The sequence below is a fragment of the Helicoverpa armigera genome, chromosome 20 (assembly GCF_030705265.1).
Source record: "Helicoverpa armigera isolate CAAS_96S chromosome 20, ASM3070526v1, whole genome shotgun sequence".
Classification (NCBI taxonomy): Eukaryota; Metazoa; Arthropoda; class Insecta; order Lepidoptera; family Noctuidae; genus Helicoverpa; species Helicoverpa armigera.
The window spans coordinates 9,842,138-9,854,941 of NC_087139.1; the positions used below are offsets into that span (position 1 = coordinate 9,842,138).

The window sequence follows — 12,804 nt, forward strand, 5'->3', positions numbered from 1 at the left end:
TCTAATATAAAATGCATTTTGCACCTAAAATGGATGTTCCTTCCTAGATGTTTAGAAGGCTTGTGTTAAGAAACAGCGAGATTAAACACATTCCCGCTTCTTAAAATACCTTAAAATAAGTACACTGGTAATCATAAAATTTCATCGCTTATATCTATTAAGAAAAATGGCTTATTTGTACTACACATTCAAAAAACATTACTCTAATTGTCCTGTGGACCTTATATCTAATTATAAAAAAATATTAAAAATGCAAAAAAATGTACCGTGACTCTGTGTTGTTAAAAATACTTTTAGGTTGCACCTAAAAGTTTGACTATGGCCTTAATGCGGTATAAAACATTTTCACCTTTAAGGAACTTATTATTTTATTTAAATCTGATCATTGTGCATTAATGTAAATCAAATTGGAACCATTTATGGTTTTACAAAACTCTACCAAGCTAACGATAAAAAAAAACACAATTAATGGAATCTAAAATCTTAACTAACGATAATAATATTCTTATACAATAGAAAATAGTATAAAATAAAGAGGTAGGATGTAGTACCGCTGCGTTGATTGGCGATCTCAGTGGGCCTGAAGATATCGTGATCAAGTGTTGTTGTGTGTAGTCTTGTGGATGTCGTGGTGGGTTCTCGGGACTCGACTGCGGCGAGTTTCTGTAATGTGGCGATTTGTGTTATTTTTGGTTTTGCATCGCCAGTCGTCTCAGCTGCATTCTACCAGAATTTGGACCATGGGTATTTAGGCTTGTCATTGGCGCTTCCGTTGGGTTCGCCCGCAGGCGCGGGCAGGCCGCGGCTGGTGGACGGCACGGCGTCGTCGGGGTAGCCGGGCGGGCGGCTCGGCCGGGACTGCGGGGTCGGCCGGGTGTAGCGCACACTATTCTCCTGCACTGACACGCACTCTTCAATCATTGCCATCTTCTTCTTCAGTTCCCCGATATTCTTGTCAATACTGGCTCTCTTTTGGGACTTGCGTTCTTCCATTTTTTTCATTTCCTTTTCTATTTCACGTAACTGATCCGCTTCGTATTCGCGCAAAGATGCGATGCTGGCTTCAAATTCTTTAACTTTCTCAGTCAACTCAGCTTGCATTGTTTCTATTTTCTGATCGGTATTCACTTTTTTCATTGCCTTAATTTCATTCAACCTTTGAATTTCAGCTTCAAGTTCACTCCTCTTCTGTGCTTCGTTCAGTTGCATCGCCTCGACGTCTCTCTCAAACTCCTCCCTGGTCCTAGCTAACATGGTTAGGGATTCTCCAATATTCTTCTGACATCTGTTCTTAATCTGAGCCTCAATTTCCTTTAAGCTTTGGATTTGGGCTTGGATTTCAACCTTTCTCTCAGCTTCAGATTGTTGCGCTATTTCAATATTCCTCTCAAATTCAGCTTGATTAATGGCCAATGTATTTTGTAATGCTTGAATATCCATTTCAATGTTGTTTCTTTTTTCAGCAAGAGTTTCATTTAATTGATGAATTTGAGCTTCAATCTCACTTTTCTTTTCAGCATGGCACTGTTCGATTGCATCAATGTTCCGCTTAAATTCTTCATTACTTGCTGCCAGGCGGATTTGTAAAGCTTCAACGCTCTTATCGATTTGGCTTCGCTTTTGTGCTTCAACATCACGCATCTTTTGAATTTGAGCGTCTACTGAGCGTTTTTTCATAGCTTCAGATTCCTCCATTGCCTTTTTATTATTGTCAAATTCTTCTTTGTGTTTCTTCAAAACCGTTTCCAGCGATGCAATATGTTGAACGATTATTTGTTTGTTCTCTGCTTCGATATCTTTCAGTTTTTGAATTTCTGCGTTGATTTCAGATTCCTTCTCACTTGCCTCCAATTGCCATGTCTTTATATTATTCTCAATATCACTTTTCACGTTGATCTTTTGCAGTTCCAATGCCAGAATTTTTCCGTCACATGCTTTTTTTATCTGATCGGCTGTTTCTAACAAGTTTTTTGTTTCAGTTTCAATTTCACTCTTCCTGCGAGCTTCATGTTCTTGCCATGTTTTTATATTTTGTTCAAGTTCTTGTTGTTTTTTTGCTAATGACGATTGCAATTCTGCAACATTTCGCTCAACAGTTTCTTTACTTTGAGCTTCAGTTTCCGTCAATTGTTTTATTTCATTTTCAATTTGACTGGCAGTAGTAGACTTTTCGTTTTGCATAGCGTCGACAATCCTCTCAAATTCGAGTTTAGCTGAAGCTAACGTGGCTTGCAGAAATTCAATTTCATTCTCAATCTGTTGTTTCATTTCGATTTCAACAGCTTTCATTCTTTGAATTTCGGCTTCGGTTTCCCGTTTAGTTTCGGCAGCACAACTCTTCATGATCTCAATATTCCTTTCAAATTGTTCTCTGTTCACAGCCAAAGAATCTGTGGTGCCTTCAAGTTGTTTCTCATTTTGCGCTAATGCGCTGTGCAAGGCTTGAATGTTCCTTTCCAAGTTGATCTTCCTTTGGGCATCAATGTGTAGAATTCTTTGAATTTTAGATTCTATTTCCCTCTTTTTCTCGGTTCCACATTTTTGTATGGCTTCAATGCTTTTCGCAAATTCGTCTTCATTGGTTGCTAATGTCTGCATCAAAGCTTGTATATTCTTCTCAATATCCTCTTGCATTTGAGTTTCGATTTGCTTCATGTTTTCCGTTTGTTCTTCTAGTTCACGTCTTTTATCAGCCTCAGCTTGTTGTAGTGATCGTATGTTTTCCTCGATCTCATCTCTGGTCAGAGCCAAAGAGTATTGCAAATCTTCAATATTGTTCTCCATTTCCTTTCTCCTCTCAGCCTCCACAGCTCTCAATCTTTTAATTTCATCGTCGATTTCTTGTTTTTTCTGAGTTTCCAATTTTTCTATTAGCATCGAGTTCTGTTTGACGTCGTCCCTGACCTTAATTAATTTCTTTGTCTTCTTAACAATACTTTTTTCTGAGCGTTTTTGTTTAGACGACTGTACTTTCTTCAATTTATCAGTAATTTTCATGATTTGTTCCTTTTTCTCAGCTTCTATTTTTTTTAAATTTTCCATATCTTTGGCGAATTGTTGTTGGCTAGAATCTAGCGACTCCCGCAGCGCTTTAATGTTTTCATAGATCTGACGCTGAACCCGGGTCTCTTCGTCCCTGACGTTTTGCATTTGAGCTTCAATTGCTGCCTTTTCCTCAGATTCACGTTGAAGCATTGCTGCGATATTTTTCTGAACTTCAACTTCAACCGAAGCTAATGTTTGCTTGAGTGCTTCAATATTGTTCTCCATGGCGATTTTTGTCTGAGTCTCGGTGTCTTTGACACTTTGAATTTTAGCATCAATTTCACGTTTCTTCTCAGCTTCGTATTGTCTCATAGACTCAATGTTCTGCTGCATGATATTTGTCTTCAATTCACGATACTGCTCCATACCAACTATTCTTTCCTCGAATTGGTCTTCAGTCGTAGCTAACGTTTGTTGCATTTCATCAACGTTCTTGCTAACGCGCTGCTTTCTCTGCTCAGCAGTGTCTTTGATATTCTGGATATTCCGTTCAATTTCACTTTTTCTCGAAGCTTCATATCGTGTTATTTCCTCCATTTCCTTAGCACATTTTTGTTTAATGCTTGATAACTCATTTTCCAAAGCTTCAATATTTTTGTTCATATTTAATGTGGCTTGAGCGACATTTGCAGTCATTTGTTTCATTTCAGATTCAATGTCGCTTTTTTTCTTCGCTTCAAGCTGTTTCAGATATTGCATGTGTTTTTTGTATTCTTCTTTATTCAAAGCTAAATCCGTTTCCATTTTTTCAATTTTCCTACCTACATCGATTTCCATCTGAGCTTCTTTTTCTTCCAACTCTTTGATTTCATTGTCTATCGCACTTTTTTTCTCAGCTTGATACAATTGCATGGCTCTCTTCTTATTTTCAAAATCATTTTCAGCAGTTTCCAATAACTTTTTCGAGTTTTCAATGTCTTTATTTATATTTGCTCTCTCTTGAGCGTCAATATCCATCATGTGCTGGATTTTTTTTTCGACAGATTCTTGTGTTTTATTTCTGGTTTCTCGCAATTTTTTCATATCTTTTTCCAATTGCTCTTTGGTTTCGGTTAACTTTTGATTCATGTTTGCACGAATCATTTTAAATTTGTTGGATATCTCGGTAATTTTAGCTTTTTTTTCCCGTTCTTTTTCTTGCAGTTGATGCATATCTGCCTCAAATCGATCTCGCTCCTGAGAGAACTCTGCCTCCATTTTCTCAATATTCTTATCCACTTTTTTTTTCATTTTTTCCTCTTCGCCTTTAAGTTTCTTTGATTTTTTTTCAAATTTCTTTTTTTCGTCATCCTCTCGTTGTTGCATGGCCTTCTTATTCTTTTCAACCTTTTCTTTTTGCTCATTCAGGTGCTTAATCTTTTCCTGAATTCTTTTCTCCCTTTCAGAGATATATTCTTCTTCTATTTTTTTTAATTTGTTGTATTCATTTTCTATTTTAGCGATTCGTTCTTCCTCCTCGGCTTTCAGCGCTTTAATTTTGTCTTCAATTATTTTGATTTTTTCGTAGGTTGTAGAACGATACTTACGGTGGCCATCCAAGTCAAGAGATGTTTTTTCGTCAAAGACAAGCTTCTCTAACGCATTCAAAGTATTGTCCAGCCGTTCTTTTCTCGTCTTTAATTGCTCCGTTAAGTTGTTTACCTGTTCTGTTATCCGCTCTCTTTTTAAGTCTTCACGTAATTCTTTTAACTGTTGTTGATTCTTCTTAACTTTGTTCTTAATGTCTGATACTTTGCTCTCGGATTTCCTTTTTTTTATCGGCGATTTCGTCTCCTGCGAACAAACAAATGTCACAAATTAGTTTTTTATATTTATGTGAATGTTTGTGAAGGGTGTAAATGATATGGTTTCTACAGGTGCTGAAGATAACAGGCCGGTCGATACACTTCCGGCTGGGGGGAGGGTGTTACGGCACCATGAGCCTCAAGCGGATCCAGGTGGACGAAGATCTGACTGACGAGGAGGTGGTGGCCAAGTCCTATCCTATAGGTAAGTGGTAAGTGGTGGCGGTTATTAAGGCCTATTTTCATCGACAACATAAACGTCAACTTTTTACTATGAATTTTCACGTTCTTTCAAAGTAAACAGTGGTTTTTAAAAAAGCTGTCGATTATGTTGTCGGTGAAAATGAGCCCAAGCCATCACAGTTTTGGTAATTGAGAATAAGCCTATTTATAGTATAGCATTGCACCTGTTTTCAGCAAAAGTGTAGGTGTGGTATTAATATAAATTTTGTATAGACGTAATAACTTTGTGGATTCGTTAATTATTTCAGTTCCATGTATATGTCACCGTAAGATTACAAACATCGTTAGATTACAATCCATCTCGAGAGATTGTAAACTGTCGAATTATTGTGAACCGTAACATCTGATTGCAATTTAACGCATTATTTTTCGCTATATTATAATCTATCGATGAGAAATTGTCAAATTGTCAACTGTCCGAAAGCTCTCCCTGATTGGTCAGTCTTTTTGTAAGATCGACCAATAATCCGTTCTGTTCCCATGGAGTTCCCGTAGAGTTAGGAATGAAATAGAGGTGTCAGTTAAATAAAATAAATGCTCTTCAAAAATTCTTCAAGTATTTATTATTTAGTACGAGTATGTAATTAATATTCCTGACATATGGAGAGAACAAATTGTAACGAAATATTTATTCTTCAAACACAAATTTAAATTGGAAACATATTGATTTCTGACACTTACGCGAATATTAGACATTTAAATAAAACTACTTTTACGGATTTTATCGCGGTTATATTATATTATTTAATCCCGACGTTTAAAACCGACCGCGATAAAATCCGTAAAAGTAGTTTTATTTAAATGAAATTGGAAAATTATAAGAAACTTTTATAAAAAAAAAAACAAAACATCTGTTGTCTTCAAACACTAATTCATTCCTAACTCTACGGGAACTCCATGGCAACAGAACGGCTGGTCGTGATTGGTCGATCTTACAAAAAGACTGACCAATCAGGGAGAGCTTTCGGACAGTTGACAATTTGACAATTTCTCATCGATAGATTATAATATAGCGAAAAATAATGCGTTAAATTGCAATCAGATGTTACGGTTCACAATAATTCGACAGTTTACAATCTCTCGAGATAGATTGTAATCTAACGATGTTTGTAATCTTACGGTGACATATATAAAAATACCTTGCTACGCATTTGATATTGTTTAACAAAACAAAAAAACGAAAGTTATAACCCTTACAACTTCGTTTTTATCTGTTTGTAGGCAGTAGTCACAAAGTTCGCGTGCTTTGCTACAACTTGTCAGACTACGTGTACTCCGTGTCAGACCAGTCTGACGTTCTGACGGAGAAGTACTTCAACTTCGAGCAGCTGAAGCCGGGGGATATTGTCGATGCTACTGTCAAGAGTGTGGCCGACAATCATGTGCTACTCAACGTTGGACGAGTTTCAGGTATTTTGTTAAGTTTTGCAGCCGAATACTGAAACGTCTTATAATTTTAAGTGTTGCGACAGAATGAATTTTAGAAAGACTTTAGCTAGATTTTTCAATTTAGCCATAATGATAACCAAACCATAGCCAGCCATATACTTGCCGCTCATTGGTCGGCGGTTTGACAACTCAAAATCGTTCGACTATCGTTATAGTTACACCATAAAGTTAGGTTTCAGTATTTCTTTATAATTTTTAAGGGTAATGAAACATAACCCGGTCTGCTTGTTTCGTGATTAACTCAAAAATTATTAAAGGAATTTCCGTATGGTTTGCACCAATAGGATTCACAGTTGGTGGGGTAACGATTACTCAAATTGTGCCCAGCTAGTTTTAGCCTTTTGACCCATTATGGGTCTGTTCACACAGATCGGCTCGGAGAGCGCATTTTTCTTTTGACACAGACCGGAGTCGGCTCCGATCGGCTGCGTGAGATGCAATTGGAGCCAAACGTCAGGAAGACCGAGAAAAAGTACACGATCGGAGCCGGTCGGCTCCTCTTATTATTTCACACCGAGCGCCTTCCAGCATTCTTAATGACAAAAGAAGTGCGCATGGAAAAATAAACCTTACTGCAAATACTAAGTACTCGATTTCAACGTGTTAAGAATTTGCTCTCCTTTCTGAGCCGGTCTGTCTGAACGGACCCTAAGGCCGAAGTTCAACGACAACATAAACGTCAGTTTTCTTAAAACAATTTCTTACCATGACTTTTCACATCGGTGAACTTGGGCTTTATTCATATTAATTTTAATATCGATGGTAATTAGATTTTAATTGTTGTTAATTCGTTATTTTTACTCAATCCATTATGGACACAATGCCTGAATTAAAATATTTTTATTTTATTTATATATTAATGTAGTAACTTTAGTGTAATTCCGTACATAATTTTAATTGAATATTATATTTTCAGGCTACGTTTCGCAAGCTCATCTATCTGACTCTGGGTTGCTCACTGATACTAAAAAGTCTTCAGTTTCCAAATTGCCTAAGAAAAAATATAAGGTAAATAGCCTAATCTTATTCCTATCTATTTTTCTGACGTTCGAAAAATGCTGTTTAGCAGCCAAGTTTGAATAAACGAATTTTGATTTTAATTTTGATTTCAAAGAATAATACGAGTCTCATTAATCGGGTTAATAATAAAACTAAGATTTCCATGTTCGTCTGTTTCATATGAACCGTGCTAGTTGGACATTCCAAAATTGTACAGACAATGTATTTTTGTTGCCGCTAGAAAAAATAGATACTTTTGGGGCTCTCATACAACAAACAGATTTTTTTTTGCTCACACGGAGCCCTGTGTGCGTTACAACTTGCATTTAGCGGGTCTTTAAGTAAGCATTATAGCATACTACTTAGCTCCGGCTCCGCACGGGATAACAGTATTTCCCCACTATTTAATGTATGTTATCTATACATATAATAAATTATACATATAAACCTTCGTCTTTAATCACTCTATCTATTTAAAAAACCGCATGAAAATCATTTGCGGAGTTTTGAAGTTTTAAGCGTACAAAGGGACACGGGGTCAGAAACAGCGACTTTGTTTTATAATATGTAGATATAAAGATATATTTATCTTTTTCAGCCGGGACAGTCAGTAAAAGCTCGTGTTTTGGTCGTGGACCCTACGAAACAGACCCTATTTTTGACCTTGAAACCTAGCTTGCTGTCACCTGACATACAAGTTTTAGACAGTTACGAAAAAGCTGTCGTTGGAAGAGCATATACTGGAGTTATTAAGGTATATATATTTTTTTCAATGAGCCCTTTTAAGCTATCTTTACTGGTTAAGCAATAATTGATAGCAACACATAAACATGAAAGTTTGTTTGTTTTTTGTTTCTGATGTATGGATATTGATATTTATATTGTTTATTACATTCCATAATGATTATTAGGTGGAAAATATAAAATGATTGTCACAATTAAGGACCCTGATGGGCACAGCAAAATGTTTATAAGTGAGGAAGGCGTATTTAATTCTCGTTTTATAAGTTAAGGTAGCTCAGATGAACTGACAACAAAATACACTATTTTAACATAAAATTAGGCGCCAATCAAATAATATGGAAAGCTAATCACTGGCTTATAATATAATGTATATTTTTAGAGTTTCAGAAGAGTACATTTTATTTCTGAAATTGTATCATATATGAAACAGTTTTTGAAAATGTTGAAAGAGATAAAACTAACTCAGGTACTGAGAATTTGTATTTAAAAAATTGAATGACAAATAACAGAATAATAATGATATAACAGAATAACAAAAAAAAGAGTAACCATGGAGTTTCTTGCCCGTTCTTCTCCATAGGAGAACTTTTGGAATGGACAACTAGAATCAAACTTTGTTATATTCTTGACGTACATAAGTGCTTGTAAACGCCTAAATGAAATAAATGATTTGATTTTAACATATAGGAAACATTTTATCGGGTTGTGGGAAACAGGGAAAAACTCTTCGAAGCTGTCGAAACCGCTGGTCGAAGTCGTTTTACGTAGAACATACATATTGTCGATATTTCTGTCAGTATTTTTTGGATTTTAAGGTGCATATTTGTTTATTTCCAGCACATAAAGGATTATCTTCTGGTGTCGTTCTTCAACAACGTGGTGGCTTTCGTTCCTCGACAGTACGTGACTAAGGAACCCCTAGACGTCATCTCCCAAGCTTTCCATATCGGACAAATTGTGAGTACTAACATTTTATTTATTTATTTGTACCAGTCATCTAAGGCCCATAGAAAATACAATACATAAATATTATAACATTGAATCATACACTAATACATATTTTATATAAATAACTGAAAACTAATGCACACGAAGCGACCTATCTTTTAACCAACTTCGAAAAAGCAGGTTATGCGTTTATATACTTTTAAAACTGTCTTTTGTATCCATAAACAAACATATTTTTATATTTTTTTGTCTATAGCCTGCAATTCCTCGACTAATAGGCTATTTAGCACCGATTTTTTTTTTATAATTGAAGTTTCTGAGATCGCGTGCTTTAGCAAGCAAACACACACTTAATGAGAAAATGAAAAAGTCTAATTACGAAACTGCAAAGAAAATGCTCTTAAATAAGTTTTTACTTAACTTTGTATTTATTATTGTTCTACTGCCTCTTGGCTGTAACTACAAAACTATGTTTTAAAATAGGTTACGAAATAATCGGATTACCCTTGTTTTTCAGGTAAACTGCACGATAATCAAAGTGTACCCGGATGCTAAGAAGATGACCGGCAGTCTCACTACACAACCGTTCACGCCCAGCGTGAGTACCTATCATATTTAAAAACAGTAATTTTAAAAACTTACTATGTACTTATTAAAAATTTCGATTCTTATCGTGAAGTGCTTGTTCCCGGATAAAAACTAGGCTATGTCCTTTCGCAGGGTCTATAATATCTGTGTATCAAATTTCATTCAAATCGGTCTAATATTAGGCATGTAAGTGCGTCATATAGACAGAGTAACTTTGCCTTCATAATAATAGTATGGACTTCAGAAATGTTTTAACTAAATTCTACATAACTAGGATTTTTTTTAAACTTATTTAATATACCTCTTTCTTCACAGGAAAAACGCGAAAAGCCAACAAAACGCAAACAGAAGCAAGACGATGAAGTGCCCAATAAAAAAACTAAAACCGAACAACCAGAGGTAAAAGATAAAAAGAAAAAACACACAGAAGTCATAACACAAGAATCTGAACCAGAAGAAACAAGTGAACTAGATAACAAGAAGAAAAAGAAGAAATCAAAAGTCGAACACATTGAAGAAGAAGAAGATCAGCCAGTTACCAAAAAGGATAAGAAGAAAAAACTTAAAAAAGAATCAACAGATGACAATGCTACTACTGAGGATGATGAAACTCAAGTGAAAGACAAAAAGAAGAATAAAAAGAAGAAAGACAAAGAAATATCAGAAGAAAGTGACGCAATAGAGACTGACATAAATGACGATGAGCAAGTACTAACCCCACAAGACTTAGCTCTCATAGACTTCACAAGTTGCGTCACCGCAAAGCAATATAAAAAACGCATAGTCTCTCTTCTTAAATCGATAAATAACAGATCGAAACGTATCAGCAGGATCGATAGAAAAATCGAGAGAATCGAAGAGAAAGGCTTAGATCCACTGACTAAGGTTTATCACACAGCTATGCATAACGACAAACTTATAGTGCAAGAACGATTGGAGAAATTAATGGCCGCCTTGGCCGCAGCTCAGGAGAAATTAAACGAGCTAGGAGGGGAGTTTTCTAAGAAAGATTATAAGAAGGAGAAGGAAGAGAAAAAGTTGAAGAGAGAGGCAGAGAAAGGGGGAGATGTAGTGGAGAAGTTGGAAGTGAAAGTTGCGGATAGTTTGGAGCCGGCGTTGCAGGCTCCGAGTGTTCAGGACTTTTGGTCTGCAGGGGCGGATAGCCTGGTGAAGAATGTGCAGGATGAAGAGGATACCAGTAGTGAGGATGAGGTCAGTTCTGGTCTTTATTACTGTTGTTTATTTGCAAGAAGTCTGTATTTGTGGTTTTATAATCGCATCGCAGTTCCCGTTTTTATCAATTACAGATTTTTCATAATAATTAGTCGGTTTATTGTCAGTCTAATCATAAAAAAATAACAACATAATATAGATTCAAAAAATGAAAGTTTATTGCTAATCTAAACGACCGACTAATGACTTTTTTGACAATTACAGTTACAGCCTTTTTATCGTCCCACTGCTGGGCACAGGCCTCCTCTCACACGGAGAAGGATTGAGCATTAATCACCACGCTTGCTCAATGCGGGTTGGTGATTTCAGACTATATAGTCCAGGTTTCCTCAAGATGTTTTCCTTCACCTTTTTATTAGCCATTGGTGTCTAAGATATACTTAGAAAGTACATACAAACTTAGAAAAGTTGCATTGGTACTTGCCTGACCTGGATTCGAACCCGCGCCCTCATACTCGAGAGGTTGGTTCTTTGCCCACTAGGCCACCACGACTTTTTATTTTTTTTTATATTTTTTTAATTTTTGACAATAATTAATTTAAAAGATCACCCACCCAAAACCTTTTATGAACGAACTATGTCCTTTTGCTAGCTGAAACTAACTAAAAACTTGAACTGGATACTCGAAACAGACAAAAATATTTATGTTATTATATTATTTATGTTGTTATATTTGTGTGTATTTTCTAAATAAATGACGCCACAGTATTTCAGTATTAAAAACCTTAAAACTCAACCATATTTTCAGGAGACAGAGCAGCCAAAGAAAAAGCGTAAAAAGTTGACGGTTGCCGAAAAGCTGGCTAAAGTGAGAGAGGAGGAAGAGAGAGTGAGGGAGTTGGAGCGACGAGCCACAGAGAGTGACACTCAGCCGCGCTCCGCTGAGCAGTTCGAGCGGGCGCTGCTCGCCAGCCCCAACTCCAGCCAGCTCTGGATCGCATACATGGCATTCCATCTACAGGTACGTACATTCCTCTGCTATCCCTACTAATATTATAAATGCGAAAGTAACTCTGTCTGTCTGTTACGCTTTCGCGTCTAAACCACTGAACTGATTTCAATAAAATTTGGTACAGAAATAGAGTTGACCTTGAGAAAGAACAGGATAGTTTTGATCCCGGACTTTTGAAGAATTCTCTTGGAAACGCGATATAACCGAACTCTACGCGGGCGAAGCTGCGGGCGGAAGCTAGTCTGTCTATATATCGGGTGTGGCCTACCTAATCACATCCTATCTAATATACTCTATGATATTCTATGGCGAATTGTAAAAAAATAACCCAATCCATTCAGTGGTTTGGCCACAGGAGTACGACACACCCAATATACATATAAAAATTAATCTCACCTATCCAAACCAAATGATTAGGCTTTGTTCGAAATATTTATTATATGGTTTATGTGAAGTTTGCACAAAATCGGTCGAGCAGTTCTTCATTTATCTCATTTTTAGTAGCAAAGCACGTGCTACGTACTACAGGCCACTAGTATTCAACCGCGAATTCAACGGCTTGAAACACCTAGTATTGTTATCATTCCTAAAATATGTACTCTGTAAGGCGACATATACGCGGAAAAAAGGCGCGATGCTATATTTTATACCTTCCGTAACTTGGGCCACCTCCCTACTCCATGATGATAAAGGTGCTAGTTCGAAGCGAGCAGCCGAATGCGTCTAAAGCCGTGTCATATAAATTCAAACTACCCAGTAGTGCAACTTGTTGGCAGTTGCAGTTACTAGTTCGCTTCCAACTTGTACCTTTATAATGAT

General features: G+C 36.5%; 1 protein-coding gene across 1 annotated transcript in view; it reads left to right on the top strand.

The window, feature by feature from the left end:
• Nucleotides 1-12,804, top strand: part of LOC110382141 (protein RRP5 homolog) — a 44,284-nt gene that overhangs the window by 10,151 nt on the left and 21,329 nt on the right. The window contains exons 9-16 of the mRNA XM_049848661.2: nucleotides 4,902-5,034; nucleotides 6,294-6,482; nucleotides 7,438-7,529; nucleotides 8,119-8,274; nucleotides 9,102-9,221; nucleotides 9,730-9,810; nucleotides 10,116-11,012; nucleotides 11,782-11,994. Coding sequence (XP_049704618.2) covers nucleotides 4,902-5,034; nucleotides 6,294-6,482; nucleotides 7,438-7,529; nucleotides 8,119-8,274; nucleotides 9,102-9,221; nucleotides 9,730-9,810; nucleotides 10,116-11,012; nucleotides 11,782-11,994 — 1,881 coding nt within the window. The remainder of the gene's footprint in view (nucleotides 1-4,901; nucleotides 5,035-6,293; nucleotides 6,483-7,437; nucleotides 7,530-8,118; nucleotides 8,275-9,101; nucleotides 9,222-9,729; nucleotides 9,811-10,115; nucleotides 11,013-11,781; nucleotides 11,995-12,804) is intronic.